The sequence below is a fragment of the Mesoplodon mirus genome, assembly GCF_964341445.2.
Source record: "Mesoplodon mirus genome assembly, chromosome: 5".
NCBI classification, from domain to species: Eukaryota; Metazoa; Chordata; class Mammalia; order Artiodactyla; family Ziphiidae; genus Mesoplodon; species Mesoplodon mirus.
In genome coordinates, this window is record NC_138980.1 from 37,705,945 (window position 1) to 37,720,707 (window position 14,763).

Sequence of the window (14,763 nt, forward strand, 5' to 3'; positions counted from 1 at the left end):
GTAGCACAGGTTGTACATTGCACAAATCCAGGAGCCATTGTTTGCACTATAGTATCAGTGGATGATGGCAATGTGAACAATGAACTTGATGGCACAGGTTTCAATTCGTGGACTCTGGAGCCAACCTGCTTGGGTCTGAATCCTTGCTCCACCACCGTGTTACCTTGAGCAAGTTACTTAAACTCTGTATGCTTTCATTTCTTATCTATTAAATGCAAGCTAATGACAATGCCTGTATCATAGTGTTGTTGTGAATATTAAGTGAGTTATTATTTGCAAAACATTTAGACAGTGTTGGGCACAGTGTAAAGCATTATATATGTTATTTTTACCACCATCATTATTGCCATGGACTGTTTTAAAGTGAGGTAAGGGGCTTCCCTGGTGGCGCAGTGGTTGAGAGTCCGCCTGCCGATGCAGGGGACGTGGGTTCGTGCCCTGGTCCGGGAAGATCCCATGTGCCACGGAGCGGCTGGGCCCGTGAGCCATGGCCGCTGAGCCTGCACATCCGGAGCCTGTGCTCCGCAACGGGAGAGGCCACAGCAGTGAGAGGCCCGCATACCGCAAAAAAAATAAATAAATAAAAAAATAAAGTGAGGTAGGTTTATCACATGATTCTATGTGAGAAGATTTTAGGTAGTATGCTAGTAAGCCCAAATTAAACAATATTTTTATATTTATTTTGTAGGGCATTAGAAAAAAATTGCTGGCATATCAAACTCATGATTTCACAGACATGATTCCTTTGTATAGACATGATTCCACTGTATAAGTAAAAAGTTGAGTCAATTTTGAGGGAAAAAATTAGGTAAGTGACAGGACAAGTAGTATGTGGATAGGGTAGAGACTGTAATTCAGTGAGTTACTTCATTTCATCCTAGGATGGACCTTGTTATTGTAATTTACAGATGAGGAAAGTGAGCCTCAGAAGGGTGAAAAGACTTTCTCACTATCACACAGTGAAAAAGTAGCAAGGTGAGGACTTGAATCTGGGTCTTTCCAATCCCAGGGCCCGTGTTTATCACCCTGGTGCTATAGGCACTTTGCTGAGCTGTGTTTGAGGGATTAAGTGTCTAGGTTTCCTCCCTGCGTGCTGATGGCTTATACTTCAGGTGAGGTCATGAGATAAGGGGTGAGGATATGGAATTCATGTTAAAGGAGTGCCCTTCATAATCTAAATCCTGTATGCTTTACAAATATATATTATCTCTAGTATTTCTCAACAAAATTCCTATGTTTCCACTGCATACAGCAACACCGTTCAATGACACTACAGTGTTAATACTGCCCTCTAGATTTGTGCAGTGCACATGGCGGCCCCAAGACCAACAGTGACTAAAGTAACAGCTTAATACATGGTAGCTACAGAAGAAACTGAGGCTCAGCACAGTTGCAGGATTTGCCCAGGGTCACATATCTAGTAAGTGTCCAAGTTGAGTTCAGGTCTGACTGCCTTTTAAAAAAATATTCATTTATTTATGTTTTTTGAAATATAATTGATTTACAATGATTCAGGTGTACAGCAAACTGATTCAGTTATACGTAACAATATATACATATATTCTTTTTCAGATTCTTTTCATTATAGGTTATTACAAGATATTGAATATAGTTCCCTATGCTATGCAATAGGTCCTTGTTGTTTATCTATTTTATATATAGTAGTGTGTATCTATTAATCCCAAATTCCAAATTTATCCCTCTCCTCTTTTCACCTTTGGAAACCATAAGTTTGTTTTTTATGTCTGTGAGGTCTGACTATCTTGTCAGGAGATAGTGGTGACAATGCAAGGCCACCGTGATGAAGTGCCTGATGTTGGTGTGGGTAGTATAAGCCCTGACACAGACCAGAGAAGGATGAGGGCATATGGGAGCTGGAAAGTTCATGGAAGCCTTCCTGGAGGAGGTAGATTTTGAATGAGCCTTGAAAGCTCTACTGAAATGTACACGTAAGTGAGGACAAATCTTGCCTAAGGGAGAACTCAAGCTGTATTTGGAAAATAGATAGATTGGATTGGAAGAAGAGGAATTTGGGGGGGGGCATGGAATTTGGTGAATACCTTCTAGGTAGTAGGAACTACAGAAAGTTTTGGAAGAGAGGAGTAGCATTGGCAAGGATTTGAAATGATCTCAGGAGACACTAGGGAGTGGGGAAGTGAGACAGGGAAGAGAAGGAGGAAATACAGGGTGCATTCCTGAGCAGCTCCTGCTGTAGGTAACTGGGACTCAATCCCAGTAGGCACCTCTGTGGGACTGTGTAGGGCACATACCACAGTTATCCCACCCACGAGGTGAGGGAGCTGGCATATTTATCCAGCTACCTCCCATCAGCCACTGGTTGAGGGCTGCTCCCTGGGGGAACGAATTTTCTAAAGCTTTTAGTCTGATGCCCTCAGGCAGAAATGCAGATGCTAATGAGGAAATTGGCCCGTATTTACTGAAGTATTTATCCTTGAAAGGATATGGGAAGCATTTTCTCATGATGCAAACATTTTCTTGCCTTTTGATCACTCTACCACTGGTGACTTACATTCCAGGGAGAGAATATCTGGTTGGCCAAACTTGATTATTTTCCTTCTCTTGCTGGGGAAGGCACACTTCTGCTAAAGGAATATTGGGGTGCTGTTACAAAACATGGCCGAATAGTTGTCAGGTGGTGAAAACAGCAAATATCTACTAGAGGCATGATGGAAAAAGGAAATTAATTCTCCCTCCCTCCTTCCTTTCCCTTCCTCCCTTCCTCCCTTCCTCCCTCCCTTCTTCTTTTTCTCCCTTCCTTCCTTCCCTCCCTCCCTTTATTGCTTCATTCCTATTAACAAATAATTTTGGAATGCCTCATCCATGCCAGGATTTGCGCTGAGTGCTGGATATTCAGAGATGAATAAAACGTTCAAAGTCCAAATTCTCATGCAGCTCATAGTCTAGTAGGGGAAGATGGACAATTTACAATAAATAAACAACTGAACAAGATAATTTATGATAGGTGCTATAAAAAAAAAGCAGCAAGCTCTGTTAGGAAAGGACCAGGGTAGTGGCTTTTCAGAGGAGGTGACGTTCGAGCTGAGATTTGAATGACAAGGTATACTAGTGGAGAGTTCTGGATAAAGGGGTTACAGAGGTTACGAATTGAGAAATGAGCTCTACATAAGGCATTAAGTGAATATTTCAGGAACATTCACCCAGGAAGAAGGTCTGAAAGAGGAAAACTGAAATGTGACCTGGTCCATCATGAAAATTTTCATGTCAGTCTCATCTCCCAATATTCTCTCTCATTAGCATATCTGGCAGGGTGTGAGTAATTTTAGGGTCAGAACTCTGAGACAATCACTGACTCTTGTTTTTCTCCATAGCTGCTGGCTGAATACAGAAGCAGGGTTTATCTGGAGTTTCCTGGGGCCAGTGTGCACAATTATAGTGGTAAGCTGATTGCTTGTTGCAGTGTGTTTTGGAGGAGGATCAAGGAGACCCAACGGATCAAGAAGTGCCAGTGGATGTTGCAAAGCTCTGGTCACTTATTCCTCAAACACGTGCTCCATTCTGATCCTTGATTCCTGAGATTTCCAAGTTAGAATGTAATTTCTTTGATTTGTAATTTTTTTTTTTTTTTTTTCGGTACGCGGGCCTCTTGCTGTTGTGGCCTCTCCCGTTGCGGAGCACAGGCTCCGGACGCGCAGGCTCAGCGGCCATGGCTCACGGGCCCAGCCGCTCCGCGGCATGTGGGATCTTCCCGGACCGGGGCACGAACCCGTGTCCCCTGCATTAGCAGGCAGACTCTCAACCACTGCGCCAACAGGGAAGCCCTGTAATATATTTTTTTTAATGCCAGCATGCAAATCCCCTGGAAGGAACCACAGTCTTATCAATCCTTTGTGTTTCAGTAAGAATGGGTCTATTGATCTCTTCTGAGTACAGATGTTGAATAAGAGAAAAGGTAGAAGAAATTAAGAGCAATTGGTTGGTGGCGGGGGGTGGGGGAGGGTTGGATAAGGAAATGGTGGGAAAGAGGCAAAGGGAAGCCTGAAGATTTTTTATTTATTTATTTATTTATTTATTTATTTATTTATTTATTGCTGTGTTGGGTCTTTGCTGCTGCATGCAGGCTTTCTTTAGTTGTGGCGAGTGAGGGCTACTCTTTGTTGTGGTGCATGGGCTTCTCATTGCGGTGGCTTCTCATGTTTCAGAGCACGGGCTCTAGGCGCATGGGCTTCAGTAGTTGTGGCTCGCGGGCTCAGTAGTTGTGGCTCGCGGGCTCTAGAGCACAGGCTCTGTAGTTGTGGAGCATGGGCTTAGTTGCTCCGCGGCATGTGGGATTTTCCTGGACAAGGGCTCCTGTGTCCCCTGCATTGGCAGGCGGATTCTTAACCACTGCGCCACCAGGGAAGCCCCATGGAGATTTAAACAAAGTTTTATGGGGGTTTAATTGACAAAAACTATATATATTTAAGGTGTGCAACTTGATGTTTTGACGTATGTATACACTGTGAAATGATCACCACAATCAACCTAATTAACAAATCTATCGCCTCACATACTTACCATTTTTTCCCTTTTCTTTCTTTGTTGTGAGAACCCGTAAGAGCTACCCTTCTAGCAAATTTCAAGTATATAATACAGTATTGTAACAGAAGTCACCATGTTGTACATTACATCTCTAGAACTTACCTTGCATAACTGAAATTTTGTACCCTTAGACCAACATCTCCCCATCCCCTGGGAGCCACCATTCTACTCTCTGGGAAGACTGGGGAGGTTGAGTACCCTCTCCTTGCTTCCTTGCCTCCAATCTAGATTCTACAGTCCTGCAAGATGAGAGTCTTCTGACTCTCACTCATGGTGGCTTGTTTCCTTGAGTCATTTGTAATTGTTAATTGTGAGCTCATATTTGACTGATCTAAATCTTGGGAATTCTTGAGGTTTTATTCCTCCAGAGGGGTTTTGCTTACTTCTATCAGGTTTTGGGGGTCCATGTATTAGTTTCCTAGGGCTGCCATAACAAAGTATCACAAGCTGGGTAGCTTAGAACAACTGAATTTTATTGACTCACAGTTCTGGAGGCTAGAAGTCTGAAATCAAGGGGTCAGCAGGCCATGCTCCATCTGAAGGCTCTAGGGAAGAATCTGTTCCAGTCTACTCTCCAAATTCTGGTAGTCTCAGGCATTCCTTGGCTCGCAGATGTCTGTCTTCTCCCTGTATCTCTTCACATTGTCTTCCCTCTGTGCATGTCTGTCTCTATGTCCAAATTTCCCCTTTTTATAAGGACACCAGTCATATTGGATTAGGGCCCACCCTAATGACTTCATTTTAATTTGATCATCTCTGTAAAGACCCTATATCCAAATACGGTAGCATTCTGAGGTCTTGGGGGTTAGGGCTTCAACATGTCTTATTTTTTGTGTGTGGGAGGACACAATTCAACCCATGATGGGGCACTGGTCTTGATACTAACTTCCCAGATGCATCCAGTGGAAATAAACCAAGAGCAAGCAAAGGCTGTTTATTAGGAGATTGCTATGGTAAGGGAGTCAACCACTTGCATTGTCAAATCGCTTGCATTGGTCAGAGACTAAAAAGCAGGCAGATGAGTGGGAAAGCTTTATAGAGGAAAAAAGGGAATGTTTCATGTGTGCCCTGCTTGGAGGCTGTAGGCATGGGGACCCTATGGGTAGGCTAACTAAAAGCAAGTCATTCTATGGGATTGGTTAGGGTTACATACTGGCTTTCTCCTTTTGGCCCTAAATAGGAAGCAGGGGCAGAAATGAGGGAGGCTGTCAATTATTAGTCAAGTCCTGGTCATTTGGGGTCAGTTATTGTGTGGCGTCCTACAGTGGTTACTGTAGACTGTGGGTCAGAGTTCTATTTTTATAGATGGTCTGGTCATCATCCTTTTGTATATCCAATCTCTCCATCCCTTCTGCTTGACTCTGTAGATCAATTCCATCCTCCTGACTGGGACACTGTGGATCCTGAGGCAGAAGATTTCTAGTGTCAGCTCTGAAGTCTCCAAGCTCAAAGATACCAGGTACAGTCCATCCTTCCTTTCCCCTCCTCTTCTAGTCTCCTTTCCTTCTTTCCCCAAATGTTCATTGAGTACCTTTTGTAAGCCTGGTCCTGTGCCCCAAATGGAATAGCACAGTGTCTAGATCAGACTGTCTCAAACCTCAGCACTGCCACTTAAAAGCTGTGTGACCTTAGGCAAGTTACATAACCTCTCTGAAACTCAGTTTCCTCATCTGTAGAATGGGGATGCTAACACTGCCCATTTCATGTGGCTTATGAAGCATTTAGTACAGTTCCTAGGAGGAGTGAGTGTTTCCTGTATTAGAACTATTAAAATATTCTCTAATTCATCTACTGTGCATACTTATATGTACATATTTACAAAACCAGAATCATACTATTTTATTTGTCTAACCATTTTTCTCTTAACAACATGTAATGAATATTTTTTTATTTAATTAGAAATTGTTGACAATATCTTTTTTTTATATATAGTGTTTCAGTGTAAAGACCTAGCACAATTTATTCAAATCATCCCTTATTTATGGACATTTAAGTTGTTTCTTTTTTTTTCCTTTCTTTCTTTTTTTTTTATGATTATAAACAATCCTATCTTGAAATATCCTTGTAGGCAAATCTTCTTACACATCTGTTGTTATGAAATACAATAATAGTATGGAGAACAGTATGGAGGTCCCTTACAAAACTAAAAATAGAATTACCATATGACCCAGCAATCCCACTACTGGTCATATACCCAGAGAAAACCATAATTCAAAAAGAGTCATGCACCCCAATGTTCATTGCAGCACTATTTACAATAGCCAGGTCACGGAAGCAACCTAAATCTCCATCGATAGATGAATGGATAAAGAAGATGTGGTACATATATACAATGAAATATTACTCAGCCATAAAAAGGAATGAAACTGGGTAATTTGTAGAGACGTGGATGGACCTAGAGACTGTCATACAGAGTGAAGTAAGTCAGAAAGAGAAAAACAAATATCGTATATTAACGCATATATAATGGAATCTAGAAAAATGGTACAGATGAACCAGTTTGCAAGGCAGAAATAGAGACACAGATGTAGAGCACAAACATATGGACACCAAGGGTAGAAAGTGTGGGGGCGGGATGGTGGTGGGATGAATTGGGAGATTGGGATTGACATGTATACACTGATGTGTATAAAATAGATAACAAATAAGAACCTGCTGTATAAAAAAATAAATTAAATAAAATTCAAAAAAATACAATAATAGGCATGAAATTGCCTGAGTCAGAGTAGGTTGGATTGTAACACTGTTAGTATATATTGCAAATCGTTTTCCAGAACATGTTTCCATTTACAATAGTGCTTGTTTACCTGCAGCTTTGCCAACACTAGTGTTTATCATTTTTATTGTTTTCCTGAATTAATATATGAAATTTACAATCTTTTATTTTAGTTTCATATATATATATTTTATCTTACAGATGTGGGACTTTTTCATATTCTTATAGGTCATTTTTTTTCTTAACTTCATCATTCAACTAAAGTTCATTTTAAAAACCTACTAAAACCAGACATTGTCTAGCTTTTATCAACAATAAACTGATGACATCCTTTACTTATTTTCCTGTCAGTGTCCAATCCCTCACTCCTCTTGAATATTTTTTAAAGTTATTTTTTAAAAGTTAGTGCAAAAAGTTGAAACAAAGTTAATACATACAATGGTAAGAAAAATTAAGTAGTGAAAAAGGGAACACATATAAAGTCATTCTCTATCTCTCCCCTGACCCCCTGGGTCCCCATATCCCTCCTACCCTAAGCAACCATTATCACTTAAGTTGACCTTCCTTCCAGAATATTCTATACTTATATATCCATTACATAAATGATAGGATACTGTACGTATTATTCTGTACTTTGTGTTTTCCACATATTATGTACCTTACATCATATCAATACTTAAGGTTAAAAACAACTAACAAAAGGGAATTCCCTGGTGGTCCAGTGGTTAGGACTCTATGCTTCCATTGCAGGGGGCACGGGTTCCATTCCTGATTGGGGAACTAAGATCCTGCAAGCCACATGGCATGGGCAAAAAATAAAAACAAACAAACAAACAAAAAACAACTAATGAAAATATTTATTTTGTGCCAGACACTGTTCTAAGCACCCTTAGTGTCTTCCCATCTCATTATTTAATCTGTAGAGCAAGCAATATCTCTGTATAGGTATTGTATTATTATCTCTATATCAGTTTGAGGAAACTAAGGCACAATGAAGTTAAGTAACTTACAAAGACCATAAAGTTAGTGAATGGATCAGTCAGAATTTATTTGTAGGCAGTCTGACCCAGAGCCTGTATCCTTATCCACTCTGGTACATTGTGACTCTCATCTCATTTAAAAAATGTTTTTATAATCTACTCTTTATATCTATAGATTTGTCTATTCTGGACATTTCTTATCAATTGAATCATACACTATGTGGCCTTTTGTGTCTGGCTTCTCTCACTGAGCAACATGTTTTCAACGTTCATCCACGTTGTAGCGAGTGTCAGTGCTTCATTACTTTTTTTTTGTTTTTTTGTGTATTTTTGTGGTATGTGGACCTCTCACTGTTGTGGCCTCTCCCGTTGCGGAGCACAGGCTGCGGATGCACAGGCTCAGCGGCCATGGCTCACGGGCCCAGCCACTCCGTGGCATGTGGGATCTTCCTGGACCAGGGCACAAACCCACGTCCCCTGCATCGGCAGGCGGACTCTCAACCACTGCGCCACCAGGGAACCCCCCTGCTTCATTACTTTTTATGACTGAATAATATTCCACTATATGGATGGACCACATTGTGTGCATCCATTCATCTGTTGATGGACATTTGGGTTGTTTTAGTTGGGGGATAAGTAAATAGGGAATGGCTGCTTGATAGGTACATAGTTTCTTTTTGGGGTGATAAAAATGTCTTGGAACTGGATGGTGATGATGTTTGTACATTGTGAATGTGCTCAATGCCACTGAGTTGCACACTTTCAGTGGCCAAAATGGTTAATCTTATGGTATGTGAGTTTTGCCTCCAATAAAAAGGAAGGCTTCATAGTATTTCATATGATGGCTTCACGGTTCACTTAATGTGTCCCAAATTCTTGGACAGGTAGGTCCTTCTAGCCTTTAAAACTTTTTTTATTGATGTATGGTTGATTTACAATGTTGTGTTAATTTCTGCTGTACAGCAAAGTGACTTAGTTGTATATATATATATATATTTTTTTCATATTCTTTTACATTGTGGTTTATCACAGGATATTGAATATAGTTCCCTGTGCTATACAGTAGGACCTTGTTGTTTATCCATTCTATATATAATAGTTTGCATCTGCTAATCCCAAACTCCAAATCCATCCTTCCCCCGTCCCCCGCTTTGGCAACCACGTATCTGTTCTCTATGTCTGTGAGTCTGTTTCTGTTTTGTAGATAAGTTCATTTGTGTCATATTTTAGATTCCACACGTAAGTGATATCATATGGTATTTGTCTTTCTCTTTCTGACTTACATACTTTTTCATACTTAGTATGATAAAAATGGAATTATTTCATTCTTTTTAATGGTTGAGTAAATATTCCATTGTGTGTGTGTATAAATATATATACATAGAAATTTGCACATATATACACGCATATATACATATATATACAATATATATGTGATATATATATTTTATATATATATATATATATATACACACACACAAACCACATCTTCTTTATCTGTTGATGGACATTTAGGTTGTTTCCATGTCTTGTCTATTGTAAATAGTGCCTTCTAGCCTTTTATTACTACAGACAATATTGCATTAAATACATGTGTCCACACATCTTTGTGTCCATGTATATCTGTAGGCCAACTGCCTTTTCAATGTCTGTAGGAATTGATTTTCCTACCTCTAGGCTTGGAGCCTCTGTTCCACGTTTATTCTCACCCAGGTAACGGGTCACATGGTGGCAGCCTCAAGCTAAACCTGGGAGAGTGGTGGCCCATGAGGACAACAGCCACCTCCTAGAACATTATCCTCTGCAAATCTTCCCCTCCAGGTTACTGACATTCAAAGCTTTTGCCCAGATCTTCATCTTGGGGTGTTCCTGGGTGTTGGGCATTTTCCAGATTGGACCCATGGCCAATATCATGGCTTACTTGTTCACCATCATCAACAGCCTGCAAGGAGCCTTCATCTTTCTCATTCATTGTCTGCTCAACCGCCAGGTATGTAGCTGCTGCCCTCCCAGTTCCCCTCCTTCCAGGGCTCATGCCTTTGCCCACACATGCCCCTGCATCTAAGAGTGATTCATCTCCCCATGATGTGTCTCCACCTTCAGGTACGGGAAGAATACAGAAGATGCATGACCAGGAAGATCAAACCCAGCTCCCAGTCTGAGACCTCAGGGATCGTACTGTCATCCGTTCCCTCCACTTCCAAAACGGTAAGAGTCTGCATGTTGTATGCAGGTTCTGGTCAGACAGAATGTCTGCTTCTTAGCAATACTAGACAGCACTGTATGTTGAGTACCTACTGTGAGCTAAACACGGACACGGGTATTAACTCGTTTGATAAAGTTTGGGGTTTAAGGGTGGGGGTTTGGGAGCCTGACTGCCTGGGTTTAAATGCCAGCTCTGCCCCTCAGTAGCTATGCAAACTAAAAAAGATAAAATTATGACTCACAGATATAAAATAAGCATATGTCAAGGATTTTATTCTGCTCATTAATCAGTGAGGGAAGCAGCAGATGTTATAACTGGTTCACAAGAGAACGCAAAGAACAGACGTGTATGTGTATTACATCATACATATAATGTGTACAATGTATATAATGTACACATATACATAGCACACATATAATGTATACAATATTCACAATGTATACATAATACATAATATTATTACTTTATATATATGTATGTTCTTTGTGTTCTCTTTTGAACCAATTATAACATCTGCCTGTTTTCCTCATTTATAATTATATGTAATATATGAACATATAATTATATATTATATAATTATACATATAATTGTAAATATACAGACATATATAATTATTCACATTATAATATATAAAATTTATATTATATAATATATAAATATATATTATATATAAATTTCATATATAATATTTATAAATTATACATAATTATACATAAATGTATTTTATACATAATTGTATTTTATACATAATTATAAATATACAGCCATTATATAATTATTAATATTATATAATATAATCATACATATAATTATAAATATACAGACGTATATAATATATTTAAAATTCATATATGTGTATTACTTATGTGTTAATATATGTGAATTAAATACATATATAATCTCAATAATATTGAAATGAGAGTGCAAGTAAAGGAAAAACAGATTTTTCTATGAAATTATTTTCCATCACTGTCAGTTATTTAAAATTTACAGAATTGTAAAATAACTCCACCATAGATCAGATAATACCCAAAGGGGTATCCTCTAACAATGCATCATTTTTGTTCGAAGCACACATTTTCTCCTACACAATGGATCTCATCCAGTCTCATGGCTACAAACACCATCTATTAGCAATGACCCCCATATTATAAATAATGTGAAGTTTAGCCCCCTCTCCTGAATTCTAGACTCATATAACCTGCCACCTACCAAATGCCCCCACTTAGATGTTTAATAGATGTTGCAGATGTAACATGTTCCAAATGAGCTTCTGATTCCTCTACCTCTCATTTCCACATAGGGTCTTCTATTTTTCTATTGCTCGGGAGTGAAGGTGTGAAGTTAACCTTGACTCTGCTTTTCTTCTCACTCTCTTCCATCTCTGATTCATCAGCAAATCCTGATGACTCTTTCTAAAAATGGATCCAGAGTCTGATCGCTTCTCTTTCCCTTCATTCCTTCCACTGTGGTCCAAGTCCAAGTCTCTAGCCAGGATGATGGAAATAGCCTCAAAAGTGTCCTTCCTGCTGCCTCTCTTGCCTTTTCCCTGCCCTACCTTTGGTCTATTCTCCCTACAGCAGCCAGAGGGCACTCGTGAACCCCTGAGTCAGGTCACATTCCTTCTCTGCCTACAACACTCCATGGCTCCCACCTTACTCAGAGTAAAGCCAAACTCAGAGGGCATTCATGAATCCCTGAGTCAGGTCACATTATTTCTCTGCCTACAGCACTCCATGGCTCCCACCTTAGAGTAAAAGTCAAAGTCCTCCTGGTGGCCCACAAGGCCTTGTCTGATCTGACTCTCTTTTCCTTTTTGACCTTGTCTTCTATTAATTGACCTCTCACTTCACACTGCTCCACCCTCACTGGCCTGTTCAAGATTCTTCAAACATGCCAGGCTCATTTCCTCCTTAGGAACCTTGAACTGAATGCTCTTGAATGTCTTGAATGTTTTTGTCCTGATACCTGCATGGGCAACTCCCTCACTTCCCTCATGTCCTTCAAATCTTTGTTCCAGTCATTTCTTATCAATGAAATTTCCTCTGACAACTGTATTTTGCACAGCCTCCTATTCCCCTACCCTGGTGTTCATGCTTCCTCCACACACCTTGTCTTGATTTTCTTTTCCATGCTTTCCACTTTCTAACACTATAATTTCCTTATTCATCTCATTTAATTTTTATGGTCTTCCATCCCCCTCTAGAAGGTCTTATTTTTTTTCACTGATGTATTCCAAGCACAAGTAACTAAGATCCAGTGGCTTAAATAAATATGAAATTCTTTTTCTTGCAAGAATAGAAGTCCAGAGTTAAGTGTTGCTGGTATTGGTTCTGTTGCTTAGTGGTGTTGTTAAGGATCTAAGCTCTCCCTAGATTTCCATTCCACTGACAACATGCTGGCTTTTCATCAATTATTTTCATGGTTGCAAGATGGTTGCCATAACTCCAGACATTGTGACCACGTTCAAGGCAGGAAGGAGAGGGATGGGGCAGAGTGGTAAACTCTCCTTTCAACCTTCTCCCTTTAACAGGAAACAAAAGCTTTTCCAGAAGCCCCTTAGCAGATTTCCCTTTCATCTAATTGGCCAGAACTGCATCACATGACCACTCATAGTTACAAAGGAATTTGAAAAAACAAGTATTCTGCTTTCTAGCTTCTAGAATGGGAATATCAATAGTGAAGAGGTTGAGAATAGCTTTTGAGTCTGCCAACAGTGCCTGCCACCCTAGGTGTAATCACTGTTAACATTTAAATGTTTATCCTTCTAGTTTTTATTGCCATATGTATCTCTGTCTGTATTTATAAGACCCATGCCCACATAGATCTGATCCCTGGACTCACACTTGTACTAATACTGCCACTGTTTCTGATTCTAATTTCTCTCACAGGGTTAAAGTCCTTTCTTGCTTTCAAATACACTATGAAACAACATTTCAGGAAAGCAGGTGCCTGCAGGAGCCTCCTCAGAAATCTTCTCTTCTCGGCTTAATATGGAAATGCAGGATCCTGCCAGCACCAGAACTCTCTGGGAAATTCGGATCATGGACGGATATGTGGGATGGTCTTCCCATGGCTTCATGTCCTGCTGAGAAACAAGAGTTCCTGTTCCAGCTTACCATTTTATCTTCTGCGCTCTGCAACTCTTTGACTTTCCAGAGTTCTGCGGAGAAAACAGATCGCAGTGCAATGGCGGGACCAAGAACTTCTGGCTACCATTTTGTTTTGTCCTAAGTCCATTGATGTGTGGCTTCATGAGTGCCTCTCCAGCATCTATCACATGCTTGACACAGAGAGTAGCCCTCAATAAATGATGTGTCCTCTGACTGACTAGCTTACCTTTCAACAAAGAACCCTCCTGCTTTTATAGAAATGAACAGTAAAATTGTAAGGAGAGCCTCAGGGGATAAATAAAGCACACACACTTATAGGCAGAAACACTTAAAAGAGTTATGTTGGTAAGTAGGAGCAGTCAAAGGGAATTAAGAGGCACAAACTTCTAGGTGTAAAATAAATAAGTGACAAAAATCTAAGGTTCAGCAGAGTGAATATAGTCAATATTTTATGATAACTTTAGAGTATAATCTATAAAAATATCAAATTACGATGCTGTACACCTGAAAGTAACACAATACTGTAAGTCAACTATATTTCAATTGAGAAAAAAAGAAGGAAGTGAAAATTCAACATGTAGATCTCCCCTCTGTGGCCACTCTAATACCTCCCTAATCAAAGTGTGGTCCATGGACCAGAAAAATCAGCCTCACCTTGTTAGAAAAGTAGGATATCAGGTGCCACCCCAAATCTGCTGAACCAGAGCCTGCATTTTTTTACTTTTTATTTTGTTTTATTTATTCATTTTTTGGCTGTATTGGGTCTTCATTGCTGTGCACGACCTTTCTCTTGTTGCGGTGAGTGGGGGCTACTTTTCATTGTGGTGCACAGTCTTCTCATTGCAGTGGCTTCTCTTGTTGTGGAGCATGGGCTCTAGGCACGCGGGCTTCAGTAGTTGCAGCACATGGACTCAGTAGTTGCAGCACGTGGGCTCTAGGGCACGTGGGCTTCAGTAGTTGTGGCGTGTGGGCTCAGTAGTTGTGGCTCATGGGCTCTAGAGCACAGAGAGCCTGCATTTTAATGAGATCCCCAGGGGGTTTGTGTTGGACTCATGAATGTTCTAGAATATTCTTCTGTTTGCCATACTGATAGCTCAGCTTGTCTTTAAACCCAGAAAGGAAACATTTATTTTAGGAATTTACACCTGCCATTCCCTCTTCCTATGACATTTTTCCTCAAAATCTGA

General features: G+C 40.1%; 1 protein-coding gene across 2 annotated transcripts in view; it reads left to right on the plus strand.

The window, feature by feature from the left end:
- Positions 1 to 13,789, plus strand: part of ADGRE1 (adhesion G protein-coupled receptor E1) — a 48,828-nt gene extending 35,039 nt beyond the window's left edge. For both annotated transcript variants that reach the window (XM_082620239.1, XM_082620240.1), the window contains 5 exons: positions 3,351 to 3,417; positions 5,928 to 6,019; positions 10,078 to 10,246; positions 10,360 to 10,464; positions 13,355 to 13,789. In XM_082620239.1, coding sequence (XP_082476365.1) covers positions 3,351 to 3,417; positions 5,928 to 6,019; positions 10,078 to 10,246; positions 10,360 to 10,464; positions 13,355 to 13,360 — 439 coding nt within the window. In that variant the 3' untranslated portion in view covers positions 13,361 to 13,789. The remainder of the gene's footprint in view (positions 1 to 3,350; positions 3,418 to 5,927; positions 6,020 to 10,077; positions 10,247 to 10,359; positions 10,465 to 13,354) is intronic.
- Positions 13,790 to 14,763: the final 974 nt, after the last annotated feature.